Here is a 23,002-nt window from a genome sequence, read left to right as displayed (position 1 = left end):
CAATTCTTCCAATATCCCTCTCTTTTGTGAGTGTGTTGTATTTCTTTTTACGCAGAAAACGAAGTGTATGCCTGGGGCAACAACACCATGGGCCAGTGTGGGCAAGGCCATACCTCCACCCCTGTTACCAAACCGAAAAAGGTGCTTGGTCTTGAGGGGGTGTCCATTCAGCAGATCACGGCAGGAACTTCCCACAGCTTGGCTTGGACTGCGGTACCAACCGACAGGTAAAGACTGTCTTCAGTGATGTATACACCAATAGCCAATTGGGCTAAATTTAAGCACTTTTTCTCCCTCGCAATCAAAGTCAGCATAGGCCCGGTTGTCAGATGTCTCTGAAAGATTATCCTGAGTGAATATACTCTGGTGTTGGTTTTTCCTCCCCAATCTGCCTGAAAAACGGTTGGGCCGACAATCGTAAGCGTGGTACCTGTTTAATATTCAGTTTTTTACGTTCATCTCGATTACAGTGTTACTATGCTACATCATGGGTCATCTATCGTGCCTCCCGCTATTTAGGGGAGAGCAGATTTTTAATACTGCTTGTGAGCGTTCACGTTATGGACATTTCAAACATACGAACTGTTCTGTGTTGGTTAAAACATTTTTCTTAATACTTCTGCAAGTCTGAATTGAGAGTTATGTACCTTCAGTGTAGTACCATGTTGTGCCGCAACATGCCAGCCAGCACTGAGGTCTACTGGGAGATATGCAATTTAATTAAGAGCAGAAGAAGAGGCAGACAAAGTTCCCTACTAAGCTCGAGCTATGAATGGGAATGAGAATAAACAATGCCTCTGAGTATTGTTGTACGCTGTATATCTATTTTTTTGCTGCTATGTGTGTGTTGGAGTAGGAATTGTTTGGTTTATATTCAATTAAATATAAATGTTTAATGAACATCTATGCTAGTTTCAGTTAGCCCATCAATGGCGTTTTGCATTATGTTAGCATTAAGCCAGCAGATTTTCGTTTGTAGCGTATATTTGTTTAAATAAAAATTTCATTAATTTGGAAAAAGATACAAAGCAAGGCAAACGCCTGCGTTCACTTCCGGGTTAGTCTGATTTACGCTTTAACGTTAATTAATATAAATTGTCTCGTAAAGGGGCACCACGTCACTCTTTATACGTATAAAATTTAGGTGAAAGCAACGACAAACCTTTTATCAGTCTCATAATCTAAATGTTGCTACATTTTATGAAATATGAGTTCAAGATGACAGAGGCTTACTTAAACTCAAAACACACACAAAACCCAACCAAGATTAGAATTTTACAGAATATTTAACGACCGGAACAAAATAACACTAATACTGGTGAAAGAAAGAAAGGCAGGCGCACGAAAAGGGAAATAGAACATCGTGTGTTGTTGCTAGGCTAAAAATGAGCATGAATAGTTTGCAGCGTGTCAAGCTAGTACAAAGTTGGGATTTGTGTGGAGGTAGTATTTTACCCCAAACTATAAGGCACTAATCGTGTACAGTCTGGCAACCACTGCTGTGTTACTCACGAAGGTAGATTTGCTGGTCTTTGGGGAGTGGTCTTTCTGAGCCCGTCTCAGGAGGCACGGAGACAGGTTTGGTTGATGAAAAAGAAATAAAACAAGGGAAAGAATAAAAAAAGGGAAAGAAGTTGTTCTTCATGCGTTCTGAGGGAGGTTGCGACCGTTTCTATTCCTGCCTTTTCAGGGACTTTCTAGCAACTTCAGAATGATCTCGCTTGGCTGGAAGCGCACCTGGTACTTTAAGTAGAAGCTGCTCTGATCGCCTAGCGGTGGCCCACATAGAGGCTGGGAAGCCAAGTCCGTTCTCATCCTGTCCTTCGCATTGGCCGAGCCGCGTGTCCGAACAAAGAAAAGGGGAAGGGGAGGGGTGGCCGAAGGGCGCCCCATAGCTGGGGAGCTGCTAGGAAGAGCCAGGAAGCAAGGCAGGAGCAAAGAACGAAGAGAGTGAGGCGGCGGGAGTCAGGGGTTAAATACCCAGGGGGCATGTCGAAGAGGACCGAGGACCAGACAAGGCCACACCCATCGTCTTGAATCTAATCTACAATTTTGACCCATAAAATGGGTTTAAAATCATATATTAATATAAAACACTCCCAACTTTGTACTCTTTACTCATAGATCAAGCATATAGAACGACTGTTTAAACTTTAGTCTTGGCAAATCAACTGCTGATGGTTCAATTGTTGTATTCGTCGATCTGTCCCTATTGGCTGCTGTCAATTCAAACGAAGAAAAGGACTCGTTGATGACTGTAAACCAAGATTTCGAGGGGACCTGCTAATAATTACTTTAGGGTTCAGTCGGCGTCTTCTAGTGGCAGGCCCACAGCAGAGCAGCCTGGAAGAATGCAGCCCATCACGTGGAGGGGGGCAGGGGGGATGGGGGGGGGGGTCACTTTGACACCTCAGGTTACGGGGAGCATGTCTGCTACACGTTATACGATATTATCTGGTTTGATTGAACACTTTGGTGTTTAAATATGGAGTGTTTCATTCTGTTTTGTTTTATGTGTCATTTTTACAATAAAGTTTAGCTGGGAGTGACAAACAACTTGACGCAAGCATGCTCAAACCCTTATTTTGAGAGCTGTGTGAGCAAGACAGTCTTCTTTTCATTTTCTCAAAAAGATGTTATGCGATATTCTCCCAGTTCTTAAGCGAGTGAGTGTGAATAGGTGCTACAGAATACATTAAAAAGTTTGTTTTAATGAGTTGAAGTGTTTTCGTGAGTTTAAATGTGTTTCAAGCGTGTGTCAGTGGTAAAACCTACAAAATCATTTTTTTTACATCGCCTCACTAAATTGCAGATTTTCACCTATTGCAGGTGGTTTGAAACGTATCCTGTTTATTACCAGATAAGACTTTAAGAGCACACACATGGCAATTTTTCCCTGATTATGTGTGGGGTCTCCTACATTTTATTAATTGGTTAAGATGTGAAAAATCTTTCTGCTTGTTCCCTGCTTTCCTTATAGGGACGCCAATCTGTTAATAAGTAATGTTGTGGTTCTTTTGTCAGGCAGCTGGTGGCATGGCACAGGCCTTTCTGTGTGGACCTGGAGGAGAGTACTTTCACTTACCTGCGCAGCTTCCTCGAAAGCTACTGCGACGGCATCGAGAATGACACCCCCCAGGCGCCATTCTTAACCAAACGGTATGGGCATGCTAATCTATGAATTGATTGTTAAAACATTTTTTTATTGTGTGGAATTGAAGGAGTGCTGAGGCGCTGTTATTTCAGGCACAAAATACAGTGGAACTTCTAACCCAAATAATTTGGAAAACAATTTGCCTCAAACAAAACTTGGAGATCATGATCAAGTGTGTGAGATCTTGTGAGACTTCATCTTAATGAGCATTTAAAGCAGTGGGGTTTAACCTTGTTGGAGGTTGTGAACCACAAAGGTTTCATGGGCGCATTACTGAACCGTTCGTAATTGGAAACATTTTTTTTATTTTAATTTTTTTTTTCAAATTATTGCACAAAATGAACCATGCATCATCATTTACACACAAAAGGCAATGTGTTCAAAAACAAAACCAACAAGGTATGAATTTCACACAAAAAGCAAACATAACTCCATGAAAATGTACAACAGAAGAATGTGACTTTTGCTGTTATCTTTCACCTTGGCAAGTGCCACGCATATCATTTTCGCAAAAAAGTATTTTCCTTTTTTTTTGTTTTTGTGTCTACCATCTGTGAAAATGATTGTTCGCTCAGACAACCACACACTGTGTATCTTGGGGTACATGAGAGAGGGGGAGATCGACAGGCGGTGTAGCCCCTGCAGTGATAAGGATGCTCCAGGCTGTATCTTCAGTTTCGGGTGGAAACCCCCACCTCCAAAATGACAGTTTTCAGGAAATAAAAAAAAAAAAGACATCTTACTTGCATTTCCGAACACCACTTTGCTCAATTTGGTATTATACCTTATATTGCTATCATATACCGTTGCGCACTTATGCTGAAAATTGCTAATTTATTACGGTGCCATTGATTAATGTGGTACAAATGCGGCACTGGGCGCCAGCCGTCCTCATCACAAGCATTACTCAAGTCAAAGTATCATTTACCATTGCACTCTCACATGAACACAACAGCATCCCAAGATTATGTTCAGCTGTAATTTAATATCCTAAAAAATTGCTAATTTATTATGCGGATTGCGGTCATTGATTCAAATGATACAAACCAATTCGCGATCACAAGCTGTGCACATCAAAGTCCGCAGTCGTGCCGAGCCCCTGACTAAACTAAAAGTCTGTAATATGTCATACGTAATACGTCATCATCCAAAACTCTTTTTCAAGTGACCAAGCTTGATAATATTGTACGAACATGTCACAGTCACAACCCGTAGGAGGTCAGTGTGTCCTATGTGGTCAAGTTTTTAGTAATTAATGTATGAAGTGGTTGATTACTGGCTGCCGGTCTTATATGGTCTGTTAGTATTTATGTGGATGTGCGTATGTATGTATTTTGCTCCATTGCCCCCGACCCTTGTGAGGATAAGCGGCTCAGAAAATGGATGGATGGATGACTATGAGCTGCTAGATGACAGAATTTCCACAATAGGATTACTAAAGTATACATCTATCTATCTCTGTCTATGAAATCATTGCATCTCAAATGCCACTTGAGGACAAACCAGTGGATCCTCCCCCGCCCCCGAAAAAAAACAACATTCAGTTGTATTTAACTTATAAGTACAATACATTTGCATTTGATCTTTAAGAACTGTTTGGTTTGTAAACATTTTTAGTATCTACGTAAAAATGATTTTTTATGTACATTTATATATATATATATATATATATATATATATATATATTTTTTTTTTTTTTTCATTTCCCTAAATTTAAGCTCAGTGTTAAACTGTGCATGTTACAATGGCTTTCCTTTTTTTCCCTTTATCCATTAGATTCTATTTTTTACTTTGCACGTGCAGGACATTTTTTTTTTTTTTTTTTCAAGTCGTACGGTACATTCATTTTTATTTTATTTTAGTTTTTTTAAGTAGTGTAAGCCACTTTTAAGTTTATTATTAGGTATGCTTTTTAGAGATAAAATGATGAATAGTGAGGGCCGACCTTGCGACTGTATTGCAATGTTGACCATTATGGCCATATTTCTGTAGGTGTGGTACTTGGTGTAAAACGTTTGGACCACTGCCTTACCTAACATGTTCTGTGTGTGAATGCTAATTGCCCCATTGTATTCCATAACTGCCCCAGTATTTAGTTATTAGCATTTTTATTGCTAATTTTGAACAGACGTGAAGGAAAGATTGTGGCAAGCTTTCGCAGGGCACATAAAATGACGTGGAGGGCCGGAGGTGGTCACATAAGCAGCACTCTCTCTGTATGCTACCGCAGGGAACATCATCAGTTCATTTTGCTGTGCATGAAGCTGCTCTCCATCCATCTGTCACTGGCTCATGCTGGGGGGACTGGTGCTATGGTGTTGGGGGCCCAGGGCAGGCCCCTCAGAAACCTGCTGTTCAGACTCATAGACACCAACATGCCCGACTCCATACAACAGGTACACTTGCTTGTCATGATTTCATACCGATGAACGTAGGGCGTATATCCATTTGTCTTTGTATCCATGTGTGCAGGCCGTTATGAACACGCTCTCCATTGGCGCCTCGCTACTGCTGCCTCCTCTGAGGGAACGCACAGAGCTGCTCCTCTCCCTCCTACCTCAGGGCCCACAGAGTCTAAATGTGCTCTCCAAAGGTCAAGTAAGTGCAGTTATGCGCTGTATAGACAAATGTATCAGGACAAGTAGTACACCCACATGAAGTATAAACAGAAGAAAATATGGAATAAGTACCCAACTTTCTGCACGGACAGCCTTCAGGGAAGACTTTGGAGTGTCCGTGGGAATTTTTCATTCCACTTCAACCCAAAGGCCTCATTTGGTGTATGTAGAATATTTTTGAGTGAATACACAAAAATGACACTACCAGTTCAGTGTCGCTTGGCAGTTTGTGTGAATGACTCAGAGTTGTGAGCAGAACATGTCATGCCATAATATTAATGTAAATAATGATATAACTTTTGTCTTACAAGTTTTATTTTTGGCCCAAAAATCTTTTACTGCGTCTTTTTATTTAATTTTTTTAAGAGAAAGTTTGTAATGTAATGAGATTATGTTTGTATTTCTGGGGTGAGAGATAGAGAGATGTGTGCTCTCATTAAAATACAGACAAATGTTGGCTCCAATGTTCCAAAAATTAGAGGAATATCTTGCCTCACTTAGGTTCAGGTCAATCAGAGACCTTATGATATCATTCCTAGACTCATTCAGCCTGCACATAAATTAATACATAAAATTCCTAAGCAATGCTTGAAAGGTGGGAACATTACAGTTCACAAACATTCTGCTCACACTTTCCCAAGTTGAAGTTATATTTTTTTTCAAGACAGATTGCATTAATATGAGGATAAAGTTATTTTTACAGAGTAAAAAGTCCTAATATTCCAAGATTGTTGACAGTTTCTTCGTGTTTTCTAGCGTCTGCAGTTGGAGATGGTCCTCAGCAGCCTTCAGGACCAGAGTCACATGGCATCCCTGCTAGGCTACAGCAATTTTGGGGATGTGACAAACCTCGCACCACCTCTCACGCCCGCCACATCTGCCCAGTCGGCCTCCTCCTCCTCTTCCTCATCCGAAGCATACGACCAATTTCACTTAGCAGAGGTGCTGCTCAGAACCCTTCTGCTCAGTATTGGGTTTTACACGGTATGAACAGACATTGTTCCCCTTTTATAGTGGTAACTAGGTGGTTTCTTTTCCTCACTACAGTTTTGTGTGTATTCAAATAGGAGCAAGCATTTGGGGAATTGGAGAAAAACAGTGATAAGCTTCTGTCAAGTGACAGTCAACGAGATGCAGAGCCTCCTTCGCACTTTCGCCAGCTTCTCTCCGGACTTCACAAACACATGCTGGCCCATTGCTACATCCACTCCAGCTCTGAGGTACTATGCACTATGTCGTGTGCAAATCCACAACAGAGAGAGAGTTGAATTCCCCCCTTAGGGATGACTGTGAACACCTATATCTATCCTCTGTTATTTGCTTATCAAATTACCAATTTGCTGATTTCTGTGCTCAGGCCAAAACAATTACAGTATTGGTTTGTCGCCATCTGATGGCATCTTGGTGCCAAGGAACTTCATTTAGGCAAAAGTAGTCCTTTGCTGACATATTGTGGCATCTATTGGCAATTATAGTGCAGTATAAACCTTTTTTAGCATGTCAATTACTCAAAGATTTTCGCTATAAGGGGCAGGACTCGCTCCCTCTTCCCCCATAATAAATGAACAAAACTTAAGAACTCAAATACCACAGGAAAGAGAAAATATTTTCTAAATTCTATCTTAACCCCAAGAAGAAAATTACAATTGATTAAAAATATAATTCAAAATGAACTTCTTTGTTTAAACAAAAGTCGGGGGAAAAAATTAGGGCCCGACTGAAAATAATAATAAAATTAATGAGAAAAAAGTCTCAAACCTACAAGGATAATGTTATAATTTTAACAAGATATATATCCAAATCCTATTGAACACAACAAAAAAGTAAACTAAAGTTCAACTTTACAGTCCTCCTCTGTGATATAGTGCATATATATATATATATGTATATATATGTAGTGAAATCTGTTACGTCTCCAACATAACCTTGTTAAGTAAGGTGTTAGATTGCCCAAATTCGGCAAAAATCTTCAGAATCAATTCATCATGCCCCTTTCCTAATGTGGATCGTAACAACCCGACAGTTGATTGAGGGATCACACACGTTGACGCCTGCTCTTTTCATTCTCGTGTAGGATGACAGCACTGTAAAATTACTTGGTGAGCATCTTCACTTGATGCTCTCCTGCGCCGCAGAGACACTCAGGCGAGCCACCAAGTTGCTGAAGGAGAGCTTCTTGGACAAGCAGATGATAAGGAAGCTGCATAGTAAGAACACACCTGAAGCTATTTGAAGGAAATCCATTCATCCATCCAGCCATCAATCCATTTTCTAAGCCACTTTTCCTCATAAGGGTGGTGGGCATTTTGAAGAAATTGAATATTCATTTTGATTTAAAGGAGACATATTGTGTACTTTTTGGACAATTTAAAATTGTTACCAAGGTTTTGGTATGGAAAAAAATACCGTGCTGCCCAAATGGATTTGGGCAGCACGGTGGCCGAGTGGTTAGAGCGTCAGCCTCACAGTTCTGAGGTGCGGGGTTCAATCCCCGCCTGTGTGGAGTTTGCATGTTCTCCCCGTGCCTGCGTGGGTTTTCTCCGGGCACTCCGGTTTCCTCCCACATCCCAAAAACATGCATTAATTGGAGACTCTAAATTGCCCGTAGGCATGACTGTGAGTGCGAATGGTTGTTTGTTTGTATGTGCCCTGCGATTGGCTGGGAACCAGTTCAGGGTGTACCCCACCTCCTGCCCGAAGACAGCTGGGATAGGCTCCAGCGCTCCCGCGACCTTAGTGAGGAGAATCGGCCCAGAAAATGGATGGATGGAAATAGATTTGATACCATGAGGCCCAGGGCACTGTAAGAGAATAAAAGTGTCCTTTTTTTGAGGGGGGGGAAATATTTTTTAAAAGGCTGCAATATTACTATAATAGCCTTTTTTAACTTAAAGAAAGTTTTACAAATTAAGTCGGATTTTGTCAAAAAGTCCGAGTATGATGATCATTTCTTTTAAAGGCACACTATTAAGAGAACACTCCTTTAAAGAAAAACGTAATTTATGAGATTAGTCATAGGTTTTTATAGAAAAAGATTAAATGTATATACTGTATATGAGGAAGAAATAGAGTGATAATACTAGAATACAGTCTCTAAGACAATCCTAAAAACAAATCTCTAATAATAATATAAAATCATTTTAAAAATATAAAATAAGTTCTAATAAAGTCATACCATGACTTTCGAGTGCCTTAGGAGTTTTTCATGTTACAAGTTGTTTGGTCGCTTTTATTATAATTTTTTTTTTTGTTGCAAGCCAAAATTTGAGTTATGATTGATCTTGAGATACCCTGCCACTCAAGTGAAATGAAATAAAAAGGAGAGGCAAGTCGCCGTTTACTGAACCAGACAAACGGTCAAACACACAAATAAATACAAAATGAAAACACTCACAAGGAGCACACAGGCGCTCATGCTGAAGTAACCGAGTGGTAACCGGTCAACATGACTGATAGCAGCTCCTGACGTCACTCACGAGGCCACACCCGTTAAAGGCTTGGATATCAAAACAAGGATTACTACATTGTGTGTAATTTTCTGCTTAATTGCACATGTAACCAATTTATTTCTTTACATTATATTTCATTATGTTTTTATATTTTAAGTTTGCAATACAATGCTTTATTTATTTATTAAAATTAAGTAACTCCAAAAAAAAAAAAATTTCGGGGGGCTGGAACAGATTAATGCTATTTCAATTCATATTAATGGGCAAAGCTGATTTAATGTACTGTACAAGTAAATGGGGTTATGAGCTTGGTTGGTCTTGTCTTTATGACTGACTGACTGACTGACTTACTTTACGACTTACTTACATACTGTTTTACAAACAATAAAAAGTCAAGTTTCCGCAATACTTCCCCCTGTTGGATCTCTCTTATGGCCCATTTGTATTCAACCTTTCCTCTTCCTTTCTTACCCAGTGGTGCTGTACAACTCCATGGCAGGCACCCTGCTGTGTCAGGTCATGTACTCGCTGCTGCTGCTGCCCCTCAACACGGTCCACCCTCTCCTTGGCCATCTGTTGGACTTGCTGGAGGACCTGGACAGTTTCAACAGGTTGCTGCCAGAGACGGGCCTGCTTGAGGAACAGGAGCTGAACGTAGAGGCCTTAACAGTCCCCTCAGGTCTGTGGTGTAGGCACTAATACGCTGTACAATTCATTACATGATCACTTATGCTGACCAGAGATGTATCGCCTAGATGACAGTGAACATCAGGAGGAATATGAGTGCACGTGGCTTTGGCTCTTGGATCTGGAGCGCTCCGTAGCGTTAGCAGTTGGACGCTGCCTTGGTGGGATGATGCAAGGCCTGCCACCCTCCCCCCAGGAAAGAACTTCAGAGTTCTGGCTATCCAATGTTCTCCTTCGAAACGGCCTTGAGATGGACTATGAAGAGCTGGGTAGGCTAGATAATCTGATTCCTACTTATATGGTTGTTTTATTTACAAATTATTGATCAATTTTGAAGGTTTTGGGCCTAATTTAAACAATATTCATAGCTGTTCATACTGGTCACGCTGGAAATGAAAAAAAAAAACAATACAATGAGAAAAACAGTTCTTATATTTCATATGGAAAAGTTGCATTATTACAAGAAAGATGTTTTGATTTTTTTAAATGGCTTAGTATTCCAAGAAATATATTACATTTGAGAGAAAAAAAGTATTAGTAATAAAACATGCAAAAAGGGCTTGTATTTATTTTAGAACCTTTCATTATTTCCGAGATTTAAGTTCTATTTTTTACGAGAAAAAAGTCATCATTTTACAAAAGTAAACCATTTCTTTTAAATTTCTTTTGCTTTTTTTTTTCTTTTTTGGAGAAAAAAGGCAAATATTTTTAGACTAAAGTTGCATTTAAAAAGGTAGGAATTTTATGTGAATAAATATTTTTTTGAAGTGGCAAGGTTTTAATTTCACAAGAAAAAAATGTTGTATTTTGAGGAAAAAAAATTCTTAATTGGTCATTTTTGTAGTAAGTTTTTTTTTTTTCGAGAAAAAAGTCAGAATTGAGAAGGTTTAAGTTCTATTTTTTCCAGAAAAAAAATCATCACTTTATGAGAAAAAGTACAAATCATGTTTAAAAATAAATGTATATATTAATATAAAGTCATATAATTTAATAAAATGAGAATAAAATAATTATTTGAAAGAATAAAGTAATAATTTTAAATGAGTGTGATATAAATATGTCATAATGTTTTGTAAAAAAAGTTGCACTATATTTGTAAAATTTCAGAAAAAAGCTTAATATTCCAAGAATGCAAAAATAAAGTTGTACTCCCCTTTAAAAATTATTATTATTATTATTATTATCAGAGTCTAATTACATACACAAACCTTTATATATATATATATTAAAAAAAAAGGTGTAATGTACTACGCCTTCATGTCACATTAATATTTGTCCTCCAGACTCCAGCATGGCATGGCTTTCTGAGGCGGTGCTGCTGGGCGGCAGCGATTCAAGGCTGTCCGAGCTGAGCCTCAATCAGGAATCTCTGACATTACTGGAGGTGGCGCTGGGATCCTCCAGAGGACCTGCAGGGTGCCTACTGCAGAAAATGGAGGAGTACGCTCTCAGCAGAGGTACTCAGTGGCATTAACGCAGTATAGGACAGTATAGGAGTAGTATAGGACATTTCACCACAACGTCATATGTACTTCCGGGTGGCACTCCCCAACTTTTTACATCCACTTGATTTATCCTCCTCACCCACAGGTTCTGCTGGATGAATTTAGATTTTTTTGAAGGGAAAAAAAAGATCTTTTAGTGTATATCTAGTGGCTCAACCCCAAACACATGTTTTTAATCATCATTTCAGTTCAGGTCAGCAGTAGTCAGTCGCTTTTCTGTCAACCAATAGTATCCTTGCACCTATTGTTTACGAACAATATGAAATGGTCTGTGTCACTGTGAGAGCAGAGTGGGAGAGCGAAGGATCTTCGGGCGACGGTTTGCTGGAGGCCGTCTGTCGCTGCTGCTTGGCAGCACTTCTGAAGCACACAGGGATACCAGATAAAGCCTATTGGCAGGACAGGTCAGTCACACAATGTCCTCATATCATATTCCTCTCATGGACATGATTACTCTATGTACAAAATGCTTTAAGAGCTACTGCTATAATGAGGGTTTAAAAAATTTATGAGGACCATATACTCACTGGACACCATTGGGTAGCCCAAACAAGCAGTTTATAGTAAGCAACTACAGATATTACAAGTGCATCTTAGTTTTTTATTTGTATCTTTTTCAATTTATTTTTATTATTTTTGTATTTATTGTAATATTTCTACTTTAAAATTTATTTGTAGTACTTTTGTTTTATTTTATTTATTAGTTTTTTTTATTATTTTAATTTTTAGTGCTTAGGTTATTTTTTGTTTTGTTTTTTTACATTCTATTTATGTACTTGTATTTTATTGTTCTTGTCATTTTCATATTTATGTTTTAACGCGATTGTTTTTATTTTTATATTATATATTGATCATTATTTTAAAATATTTTGTAACTTTTGTGTTGTTCCTTTTTATTTTAATTTACATATTGTTTTTTTATTGTTGTTATATTTACATTTTATAAAAATGTTTGTCTTCATTAATTTGGAATTTGTTTTTTTTTTTAGGTTTCAATTTTGTTTTTGTTTTATTTTTTATCCTTATTCATATTTTATGTTATTCTTTATTTATAATTTGTTTTACTCTGCTGTCTACAGCCAACTATCAATACAAGTGAGAATCTGTTCTCAATTGCCTTACCTGAATAAATACATTTTTAAATTAATACATACATGCATATACAGTATAAGTAAGTCAGTAAATAAATAATATATACAGCCGTTCTATTGTCGTTTTTGTATTACTTTTTTATTTTTTGTCTTATTGTATTAGTGTTATTTAAAGTATTCTATTATTTTTTGTTGAATTTATTTTTTTATTTATTTGCATGTTTTACGTTCATGTTTAGGTTTTCATTTGTATTGTTAGGTTTTGATTATTGATATTTTTGTATGATGATGTTAGTTATTTTCTACAACAAGTGGTACATGCTTCTGCCTTTCATGCGCAGTGCGCAGGTTTGATTTCCGGTCAGTGCCCCTATACTCAGCCACTGCTGGGCAATCCCTGACAAAAATGGGTTGCGTCAGGAAAGGCATCCGGTGTAAAAACTGAGCCAAACAAATCATGCAAGTGACTTGCTGTGGCAACCCCTGACAGGAAGAGCCGAAGGTTCATTTCTTTCTATTTAATTGTTTGGGGGCACAATTTACAATTTGTATTGGAAGTCTCATGCATTCACATATGCATTCATTCAAATTGAATGTAATTGCATCTAGAGCTCATTTACTGGATCTCAATAGATACTGGTGTACCTAAGTTTGTGACCTGTGAGTATATAGTGATTATGTTTATGGCAAAGCGAGAAATGCTAATGATCTGCTGTCTTTCAGATATGAGCCCTGCGAGATGCTGTTAGACATCTTTGAAAGTGTCTATAAAATCAGAATCTCTCTATTGGCCCATAAAAACTCTCCGAGGACTTCACAGGTGCTCGCCACTGCCAAACAGGTACCACCGCTTGGATAAATAAGATTATTGTCCTGAATTAATACATTTAATCTCATTGTTCTGGGTGTTGGGATACCTTGCAGTGTCAGAGTACGGATGCAGAAGAGCAAGGAGCAACTGTGGGGAAGGATAGCGAGCGGTTGTCTGTAGGTCAGTGTAGCCGGGAAGTTCAGGTGCCTCCGCCCCCTGAAGCCAACCACAACCAGGACCAAGACGACGCAGCGGAGGAGCCATTGGACAGCAATCGCATAGATCTTACAGGTTGGAGAATTAGATCCCAGATCCCATCCTTGCACCTTCAGCACATTAGTCTACTCTGGATTGTGAACCAGTTCAGTGTCAGCATAGTCAGCCAGTGCCAGAGGATCTGGGGCTCCCTGATAGTCTGAGGCCTCAGAGCCTCAGGCATGAACCTACACTCCTTCACTTGCCCCATTCAAGCTTACAAAGCCTCGAGTTGCTTGTAGCTAACCGCATAGGGTTGTGTCCCTAGAACCTTAGGGTTTAAAATGTCAGTGCACCATCCCAACTACAGTCAGGCCCCACAATCGTACATAATAAGCTTCCTAGAGCCCTAGGTGCTTAAAAGATGTAAGGGTTCTTAATGATCCAGAATTCACTAACAAGTTGAATTTATGCATTTTTTTTCTCAAGAAAATTCAACTGGCAGTCAGTTTCAATCGTTGGGACCACTATTTTTAGTTGTGCCACTTAGTGTTTACAGTGTTAGGTACCACAGGGCCATTGGCGTTTTAAGCTTGTGCTAGATACTAGAGCGGATGTCCCCGGGTACCCAACCATGCTACCCACACACCGCCACCCAACCTTGTTGGGTTCTGGTTGATAGAATGATAGTTTTTGTAAAATTGTATGTTTGATTACAACACAATTCCTGTTTGTGCAGAAGTCCTGGAGTCCTTCATGGCGACCCGCGAGGCTATGCAGGTGCAGCAGAACTTGACTGTGTACGAGTCCTTCGGGACCTCCACCCTGCCCGGTACCATGGAGAGCCCGGCCAGCCCCCACAGGGAGTTCGATCCCAGACAGCAGTGGGACAACCGGAGAGAGTCTGAGGAGGAGAGCTTGCCTTTCCCTGCTGCCTGTCATCTACTCGTCTCCCGCTGTCTCTTCCTATTGTTAGGAGTTTGTCCTGCCTGGATGGAACCCAGTGAGAGGGAAGAGAGTCAGGCAGCCAATACCAGCACCAGGTGAAATTTGCGTTAATGTTAAATTAATTTTAAACGCAGTTTTCTGAAGCTATGTTCTCGTTGATCAACATTCTAGGACAGCTAAAGAGTCGTTTGGTCTCAGAAAGCAGGTAAGTGTTTATTTTCTTTCAACTTAAATTGTTGTTTGACTTCTCTGATCGCACCTCATGTTTTTCATTCAGTTTGACCAATCAAAGACCTCCTTGGGATCATACAAGAACAAAATGGGTAAGTATGTTTTAATGCAGTTAGTTAATTTGTTTGCTTGATAGCTATCAAGTTGATTAGCTAGCTAATTAGGTAGTTAACTAGCATGTAGTTAGTTAACTACCTTGTTTGTGAATTAGCAAGATAGGCATTTGTTAACTAACTAGCTAGCTAGTTAGCTGGTCACGAGCTAGTATTTGGATAATTGGCTAGCCAGTTAACCAAATACCTATCTAGCTAACTAAGTTTGGTGGTTTGTCAACCAATTTATTTTTATTATTTTTAATATTTATTTCGTTAATTAGATAGCAAGTGTAAGTTATGTAGCGAACTAGTTTGGTAGTTAGATTAGTTCTTTAACTAGTTAACTGTTAGCTAGTTGGTTGTTAGTTGTAAATATCTGATTGGTTGTTAGTTATATAACTAGTTGATTGGTTGGTATATTAACTAGTTAATTAAATTTTAACTAACCCAGTATGGGTTAAGCAACTAGGTACTGTAATTAACTAGCTAACTGAGTGCTTAGTTGGATAGATAACTAATTACTTTGTTAACTAGCTAGTTTGTTGGTTAATTAGCTAGCGATTTGATTGGTGGGCTAGTTTGACATTTGGTCAGTTAGGTGTTAAATTTTGATGTGGATATGTATATACATGAGAGTTCTGATCCAGATACAAGAGTGGATCCATGGAGAATGGGAGTTTTTTATTTTTTTTCCCTCAATAAATAATGCATGAATATTGATGACAATTGTTCTTGCCTTTCATTGTCTTTGTAAAGGCAGAATTCCTGAATTGGATTAATGTGTCTGTTAATTTTTTGTGTCATACTCAAATATAGAAAAATATAATCTGAAAAGATGATAGTGTTTGTTTTCCTCCTAGGCTTGCCTCTCTGCTCTTTGGACGTCATGAAAGACGCTTGGGATCGTCTGCGTCAGTGCATCAGCCCGACCTCCCCGGCTGCGGCAAACTTCGGCGACAACACACAGCTGATCCTGGACCAGGCTCTCCAGTTTGTGTGCGGGAACATTCTCCAGTTTACAACGCCAACCCAGGCTCATCGTGAGGCCAATCCCAAAGCCATAGTCTTTGCCATCCTGCAACAGCAACACAGGGCTGAGGTATGTAGACAGTCAACCCCGCCTACTCGCAGTTCACTTGTCACAAATTCACTTATTTGCATTTTTTTTCTGTGGAACCTATCCTCAGCTATTCACTGAAAAACTCACCTAGTAGTAAAAGAAACTAGTAGTCATTGGTGTCAAGTAGGGCTGCAACTAATGGTTATTTTCAATAATTGATTAATCTGTCAATTATTTTGTGCAAATTAATCGATGAAGCACATTAAAAAAAAAATTTACATTTTTTTTCCAATTATTTTTTATTTTTATTTAACCTCTTTATTTAACCATGTTATTCTCAATGAGATTAAATACCTCTTTCTCAAGAGAGAGCCGGCCAAGACAGGCAGCACCAAAAACACAAACTTACAGACATACAGTACAAGGAAAGACATATTTCTAACCCTTTATTAAAAAATAGGACATTATTTCAAATTGACAGTGCAGAAAATGCTGATTGTGATTCATTCACTGGTTTGGTCCGTAACATGTCAGGAAATAGGCAAAAATATATAGGCAACAATTGTTTTACACAGTAAAGGAAGATGTTTGCAAATGTTTTATTTTGATGAAGCACAAAGATAATCAGTCTGCTTTATTATTGTAATAACGTATTTATTAATATTTACTGTTTAGAGGCTGAAATTCCAAGGATTTGGACAATTTTAAGTCAAGGTTTTTAACCAATTACTGGTAATTGATTAGACAAATTATCGATTAGTTTGACAATCTCAACTGTTCTAAAATCTTTGTATTTCAGGGAGGAGCTAAATTTAGCTCGTGTTGTTGTTGATGTTACTGAGAGTCTTCGCCACGTGTGTGTTTTTGCTCTGCTGAGTGGTGATTAAAACGACAAAGGTCTCATTGCTAAGCTGGCAGTTGCTTGACTTCACTTATTGCTTGACAGTTGCCATTTTTCATATACTTCAAAATAAATGATCTGTAAGCCATTTAATATTATGGGTAATGTTATAAGTTCAGTTTGAAATTTGTTTTGGCATAATAGTTTGTGGTATATTTACAGTTTAAACTATTGATACAGTGTTCCCCCACTATTCGCGGGGGATACGGACTGAGCTCTTCCATGAATAGCGAAAATCCGCCAGCAATTCACTTTATAATTGCCGATAGATGTCACAAGATTGCAGCAAAGCACCATTTTTCTATTACACAGGGCTATGGCCTGACTAAATGAAGCTCCTGCCTCACTTCAACATAGTTCCTTGGCACCAAGCTGCCACAAGATGGCAGAAGCTCGTGGCCTGCGGGCCAGGTCCGACCCGCCACATAATTTTATGTGGCCTGCGAAAGCCAATCATGTGCATCAACCTCATGTTTCCTGCTGAAATACCAAAATTACCAGTTGTCTTCACTTTTAATAATGTTTAGCTATTGCAAGTGTTTTTTTTGTTACCAATCTCCCTTTAAAAAAAAAAAAAAAAAAAAAAAAAATGCTCGTTGAAAAAACTGCTTTTTACTGACTTCTGGTTTCAAAACTAGTTATCCATCAGTTTGTTTCACAGTCATAATGTCCCTAAGAGGGAAACCATAACTATGACAACCCCATGACAAAAAAATTACTTTGACACCCTGGATTATATAATTCAGTCCGGACTCACCTAATAGCATAGGTTTTCTGGATATACTTTTCAACTAACATTTGTGCTGGTTTTAAATTTAGCTCAATCCCTGTGTGTCTGCTTTGGTCAGATGCGCCTGGAGGCATTCCGTCAGATGTCGTCTTTCCTGTCCAAGATGGAGGAGAAGAGCTGCTCTCCTCACTTTCCTGCCTTGTTGCAGTCAGTGCAGCTCCAGTTCCTGTCTGGATGCTTCGCCTTGGGAACGCAAATTATGGGCTCCCTTGCGGGGGCTCATTACGAGATGAGCCATTACACGGTATACGTGGTGTTAACGCTGAAGACACCATTTTTTGCAAGACGCTACTGGATTAATACTTAATGCATGTTCTCCGTCCAGGCTGGCACTCAATCAGCTGCTATTGACAAGCAAAGGGAGTTGCAATGTGCAGCGCAGGCATTCTACCAACAAGTGGTCCAGATCCTCAGACAGAGGGTCCTCCATGAAAGAAAACATCCAGGTTTGTGGCCTCTGCAGAGGAAATTCTTTGTTGTTCGTTTATATAAAAATTCCAGTGTACAATTTTTTTAGTTTAATCCGTTCCTTGACCACGGTCGTCATTCAAAACACTCATATCTCAAATCATTTTCTATTGAAAGGAATGGAAATGCCAATTTGTTCCAGCCTGCCAAAAGAACAACACATTTTGAGATGTGTTTTTTTAAATGAGAAAAATAGCACTCTACAATATTATACTGTATAATATAAAAGTCAAACAGTAATGACATGATTAAAAAGAATTAAAAACAAACAAACTTTTTTTCCCCCCATTCAATTCAGTACACATAGTGTTGCAGTGTTGTACCTGAATGTGTTCAATGAACGAAAGAGCATTTCTGCCTGATGAGCATTATGGAGAACACGCTCATTCTGGCGTCTGAATGGTTTATGAACGACAATTCACTTTTATTCAAGACTGTCAGGTTTTGTTATGGACTCACAGGGCAAAACCCACCTTGAACCCATTATATACGAGCCTTCATATGTTTGGGGATAAACGCCGTATTTAGTCACCGCCATTCATGTTTACATTAGGCAGGAATGTCGCAGCTATGTGAGTGCGCGAGGTGTGTTCAGGGACAGTGTGTATATGGGAGTGAATGCGTTCTTTGGTTATTTTGTACTACAATACATAATTGTAAAAATAATTATTAGGAAAATATTTTTGTAGCAGTTAAAACACTATGATCGTCATAATATGGAATTTATTTAGTTTTTTAATATAAGAATAGATAAGATAAATATTTCGTTAATACAAATTATTAGTCATACGTCCTTTCATCATTGTTCCTATCATATTGTGTTGTGTTTTTTTTTTTTTTTTTTGCACATTCAGGACAAAAGTCCTGTTTTTGTTTTAATTCCTCATTAAAAAAACAAAAAAACAAAACACTTCAAGTTTTTCCTCATGTTTTTGAGATTGTAGGGTGAAAGCTGCAGCTAGCTACTAGTGTGTACTGAATGGGTGGCAACAATGGGGAAATGAAATGCCAGTATTTTGAAGGTAATAGCCTATCAGCAACATATTGGAAAAAAAAAAAAGGAACTATGAACTAGTTCATTTTTCGAACGGTAAACTTAGTTCAACATTTTGACTTATGAACTATGAATTGAACTCGTTCAACTTTGCAACGGTGAATTGAACTTTGAACTAGTTTGCATAGAATGCGTAGTATATGACTGAGTACTGTTATATTGTTTGTCTACATGTATTTTTGCACTGTTGGTGTTCATATATCCCATGCTTAAAGGGTTGTAACACAGCCACATAGATGCTAATAATGTTAGCATTATCCTTACACTAGCAGACTAAAGGTTAAGCTGTGTGGTTAAATATACAACGTGAAAACGTGTTTTATGTTTAGTTTGACAGTAAACTTAAAATGAGAGTGGTAATAAACAGCCTGACAGGTCTTATTTTGAAAAACTCCCAAGTTGGGTCCCATGTGTTTGAATACACACTATATTTCCTGAAATAGTGGCCTCTGCTCTCGTAGACATCTTGCCTCAATTAATGTCGTCCACTTCAATAAACTCACTTCAAGTAAATGCCTCAATGATTTTTTTTTATCTGAAGAATGGGGCATAGGGTCCCCCCAAAAATCTGCGAATAGGTGAATGCCGAACAGCGAATACACCACTGTACACCAATTTGCATTTTTCTGTGGAACGTTTCCTTAGCCATGCACTAAAAAACTCATCTGGGAGTTTTTTTTTTTCTGAAACCCCCTGACATGCCACAAGGTGGGGCCAAAGTAGTACGTTGGTGTCAAGGAACTCTGAAGTGATACATCTCAACAGAGACAAAGCTTTACAGTGGGGCAAAAAAGTATTTAGTCAGCCACCAATTGTGCAAGTTCTTCCACTTAAAAGACGAGAGAGCCCTGTAATTTTCATCATAGGTATACCTCACCAATGAGACAAAATGAGAAACAAAATCCAGAAAATCACATTCTGATTTTTCAAGAATTTATTAGCAAATTATGGTGGAAAATAAGTATTTGGTCACCTACAAACAAGCAAGATTTCGCCCTCTCACAGACATGTAGCTTCTTCTTTAAAAGGCTCCTTTGTCCTCCACATGTTACCTGTATTAATGGCACCTGTTTGAACTCGTTATCAGTATTAAAGACACCTGTACACAACTTCAAACAGTCACACTCCAAAATTCCACTGTGGCCAAGACCAAAGAGCTGTCAAAGGACACCAGAAAGAAAATGTAGACCTGCACCAGGCTGGGAAGACTGAATCTGCAATAGGTAAGCAGCTTGGTGTGAAGAAATCAACTGTGGGAGCAATTATTAGAAAATGGAAGACATACAAGACCACTGGTAATCTCCCTTGATCTGGGACTCCATGGAAGTCGTGGGGTCAAAATGATCACAAGATCGGTGAGCCAAAATCCCAGAACCACATGGGGGGACCCAGTGAATGACCTGCAGAGAGCTGGGACCAAAGTAACAAAGGCTACCATCAGTAACACACTACGCCGCCAGGGACTCAAATCCTGCAGTGACAGACGTGTCCCCCTGCTTAAGCCAGGACATGTCCAGGCCCATCTGAAGTTTGCTAGAGAGCATTTGGATGATCCAGAAGAGGATTGGGAGAATGTCATATGCTCAGATGAAACCAAAATAGAATGTTTTGGTAAAAACTCAACTTGTCATGTTTGGAGGAGAAAGAATGCGGAGTTGCATCCAAAGAACACCATACATACTGTGAAGCATGGGGGTTTGTTTTTCTGCAAAGGGACCTTGGCGTCTGATCCGTGTAAAGGAAACAATGAATGGGGCAATGTATCGTGAGATTTTGAGTGAAAACCACCTTCTATCAGCAAGGGCATTGAAAATTAAACGTGGCTGGGTCTTTCAGCATGATAATGATCCCAAACACATTGCCCGGGCAACAAAGGAGTGGCTTTGTAAGAAGCATTTCAAGGTCCTGGAGTGGCCGAGCCAGTCTCCAGATCTCATCCCCATAGAAAATCTTTGGAGGGAGGTGAAAGTCTGTGTTGCCCAGTGACAGCCACAAAACATCACTGCTCTAGAGGAGATCTGAATGGAGGAATGGGTCAAAACTTTTGTTTTTGACCAAATACTTATTTTCCACCATAATTTGCTAACAAATTCTTTAAAAATCAGACAGTGATTTTCTCGATTTTTTTTAATTTTATTTGTATTTATTTATTTTTCCTCCTTTTGTCTCTCATAGGTGAGGTATACCTATGATGAAAATTACAGGCCTCTCTCATCTTTTTAAGTTGGGGAAGTTGCGCAAATGGTGGCTGACTAAATACTTTTTTTGCCCCACTGTATATGTCGGGGTCCTGAGCATTTGGGGGGGGTCCCTGGCTGCCCGGCTGCACCCCCTTCCGTTAACAAATGATGTATGCGGGCGGCACGGCGCACAACCGGTTAGCACATCTGCCTCACTATTCTGAGGACCCAGGTTCAAATCCGGCCTTGCCTGTGTGGAGTTTGCATGTTCTCCTCGTTCCTGCATGGGTTTTCTCCGGGTACTCCGGTTTCCTCCCACATCCCAAAAACATCCAGGGTAGGTTAATTCAAGACACTAAATTGCCTGTAGGGAAATTGAATTAATGAATGAATAAATGAAATATACGCCCCCCCCTCCACCCAGTTAACAAATAGTTGGGGAAGGAATGTTTTTTAATATTCATTCATTCATTGTCCAACTTAACAAAAATATTTTCTGTGATGTGTCAAATTTTTGCATCTTACCTGGAACTTTAAATGTTTTTAAAATTAAATGTAACTGGAAAATTCCCTTTTAATAATAAAAAATTCTAACATCTATGTAAAAAAATAATAATAAAAAAGTAAACAAAGTTATTATTATTTATGTTACGGGTTGAGCCTTGGTGGAGGCCTGAAAGTGCTCGTTACTTATGTAGCATGTTTGTGTTTATTTACTATTTACTTTCTGGTCACTAATATCGTCTCCATCTATCGTCAGGTTCGTGCCAGCACCTCCTCCTGGCTACCATGTTTGCGCTGAACTTCAGCTACCAGCCGGCAGACCTGGTGCTGGTGGTCAAGCGCGGCATCCTGGAGCTTCTCTGCATGCTGACCGACAACAGCTGCGCCCTTATGACCCAGGGCTGGCTCGCCGTTTCCACGTCGGGATGTACGCTGCTTAGTGGCGCCGTCAAGCTGGCATGTACACGCTTGCTGCAGATTCTTGCAGTCGCTTCCAGGTGAGACTATTTTGCCTTTGAGGAAAGAGACAGCGTGACCAAAATAACTGTTTGCTTTCAGATCCTGCGAGGATCTGCTCCCTCTTGAGATTTCCCATGCGCTCATGGAGGTGATGTGCCAGTATCTTCAAAACCTGCTGCACACATTCCAGCAGCAGCAAGCAGCCGAGAGAGCAAAAGCGGAGACCACGACGGAAGAGGGGAAGATCTTAAAAGGTGTGGAAAATGTTGGTCATAATAGGTTTACATTATGATCCTGGTGGCCAAGTCAGCCCCGTTTTCCCAAAATATTGTGCGGCGTGAGATTTTGTCTAGTTTTTCTCGTGGTCTACCACAGATGCCAGTGCATTCCCTCCTGGCCTGCAGTCACGTTTTTCACATTCTGAACAAGATCTGACATATTTTTCACATTCTGTCAAGGCTACTCTGATCAGTCAATCTGAATCTATTGATAACATGTGGCTGGATGGCAGGCAGCTTTGGAGCATGTTTTACTCAAATGAAGCTCCCCTTCCGGGCTCGGCTTTATACCCCCTTTCCAGACCACATGCACCATTTCAGACCATAGCAGAGCGCAATGCGCCGTATCACACACCTCTCGGACCCTTAAACTGTCACGCTGGGATGCGCCATGTTTGAACGTGATGAAATGGCTTCCATACACATTAGCTTGCCATGAGAATCGGGACAAAACTCGCTGGACGTGACACATTAAAGGGCTGTGCAAGATGCCGTCTGTCCTGTTTTGTCCTTTGTGGCCTGAA

At 39.5% G+C, this 23,002-nt stretch overlaps 1 protein-coding gene across 6 annotated transcripts in view; it reads left to right on the top strand.

Moving 5' to 3' along the window:
• Positions 1-23,002, top strand: part of LOC133413382 (probable E3 ubiquitin-protein ligase HERC1) — an 80,754-nt gene that overhangs the window by 12,577 nt on the left and 45,175 nt on the right. For all 6 annotated transcript variants that reach the window (XM_061697699.1, XM_061697697.1, XM_061697696.1 and 3 more), the window contains exons 11-31: positions 56-227; positions 3,025-3,159; positions 5,385-5,550; positions 5,627-5,752; positions 6,529-6,756; positions 6,840-6,992; positions 7,847-7,979; positions 9,697-9,900; positions 9,977-10,177; positions 11,192-11,365; positions 11,703-11,817; positions 13,228-13,345; positions 13,429-13,606; positions 14,250-14,553; positions 14,630-14,663; positions 14,736-14,781; positions 15,645-15,883; positions 17,594-17,779; positions 17,861-17,981; positions 21,998-22,238; positions 22,300-22,454. In XM_061697699.1, the coding sequence (XP_061553683.1) occupies positions 56-227; positions 3,025-3,159; positions 5,385-5,550; positions 5,627-5,752; positions 6,529-6,756; positions 6,840-6,992; positions 7,847-7,979; positions 9,697-9,900; positions 9,977-10,177; positions 11,192-11,365; positions 11,703-11,817; positions 13,228-13,345; positions 13,429-13,606; positions 14,250-14,553; positions 14,630-14,663; positions 14,736-14,781; positions 15,645-15,883; positions 17,594-17,779; positions 17,861-17,981; positions 21,998-22,238; positions 22,300-22,454 (3,429 nt within the window). The remainder of the gene's footprint in view (positions 1-55; positions 228-3,024; positions 3,160-5,384; positions 5,551-5,626; positions 5,753-6,528; positions 6,757-6,839; positions 6,993-7,846; positions 7,980-9,696; positions 9,901-9,976; positions 10,178-11,191; positions 11,366-11,702; positions 11,818-13,227; positions 13,346-13,428; positions 13,607-14,249; positions 14,554-14,629; positions 14,664-14,735; positions 14,782-15,644; positions 15,884-17,593; positions 17,780-17,860; positions 17,982-21,997; positions 22,239-22,299; positions 22,455-23,002) is intronic.

This window comes from Phycodurus eques, chromosome 15, assembly GCF_024500275.1.
Source record: "Phycodurus eques isolate BA_2022a chromosome 15, UOR_Pequ_1.1, whole genome shotgun sequence".
Lineage (NCBI taxonomy): Eukaryota > Metazoa > Chordata > Actinopteri > Syngnathiformes > Syngnathidae > Phycodurus > Phycodurus eques.
The sequence above is the reverse complement of the archived record's forward strand: the minus strand, read 5'-3'. Positions and strand labels throughout refer to the sequence as shown.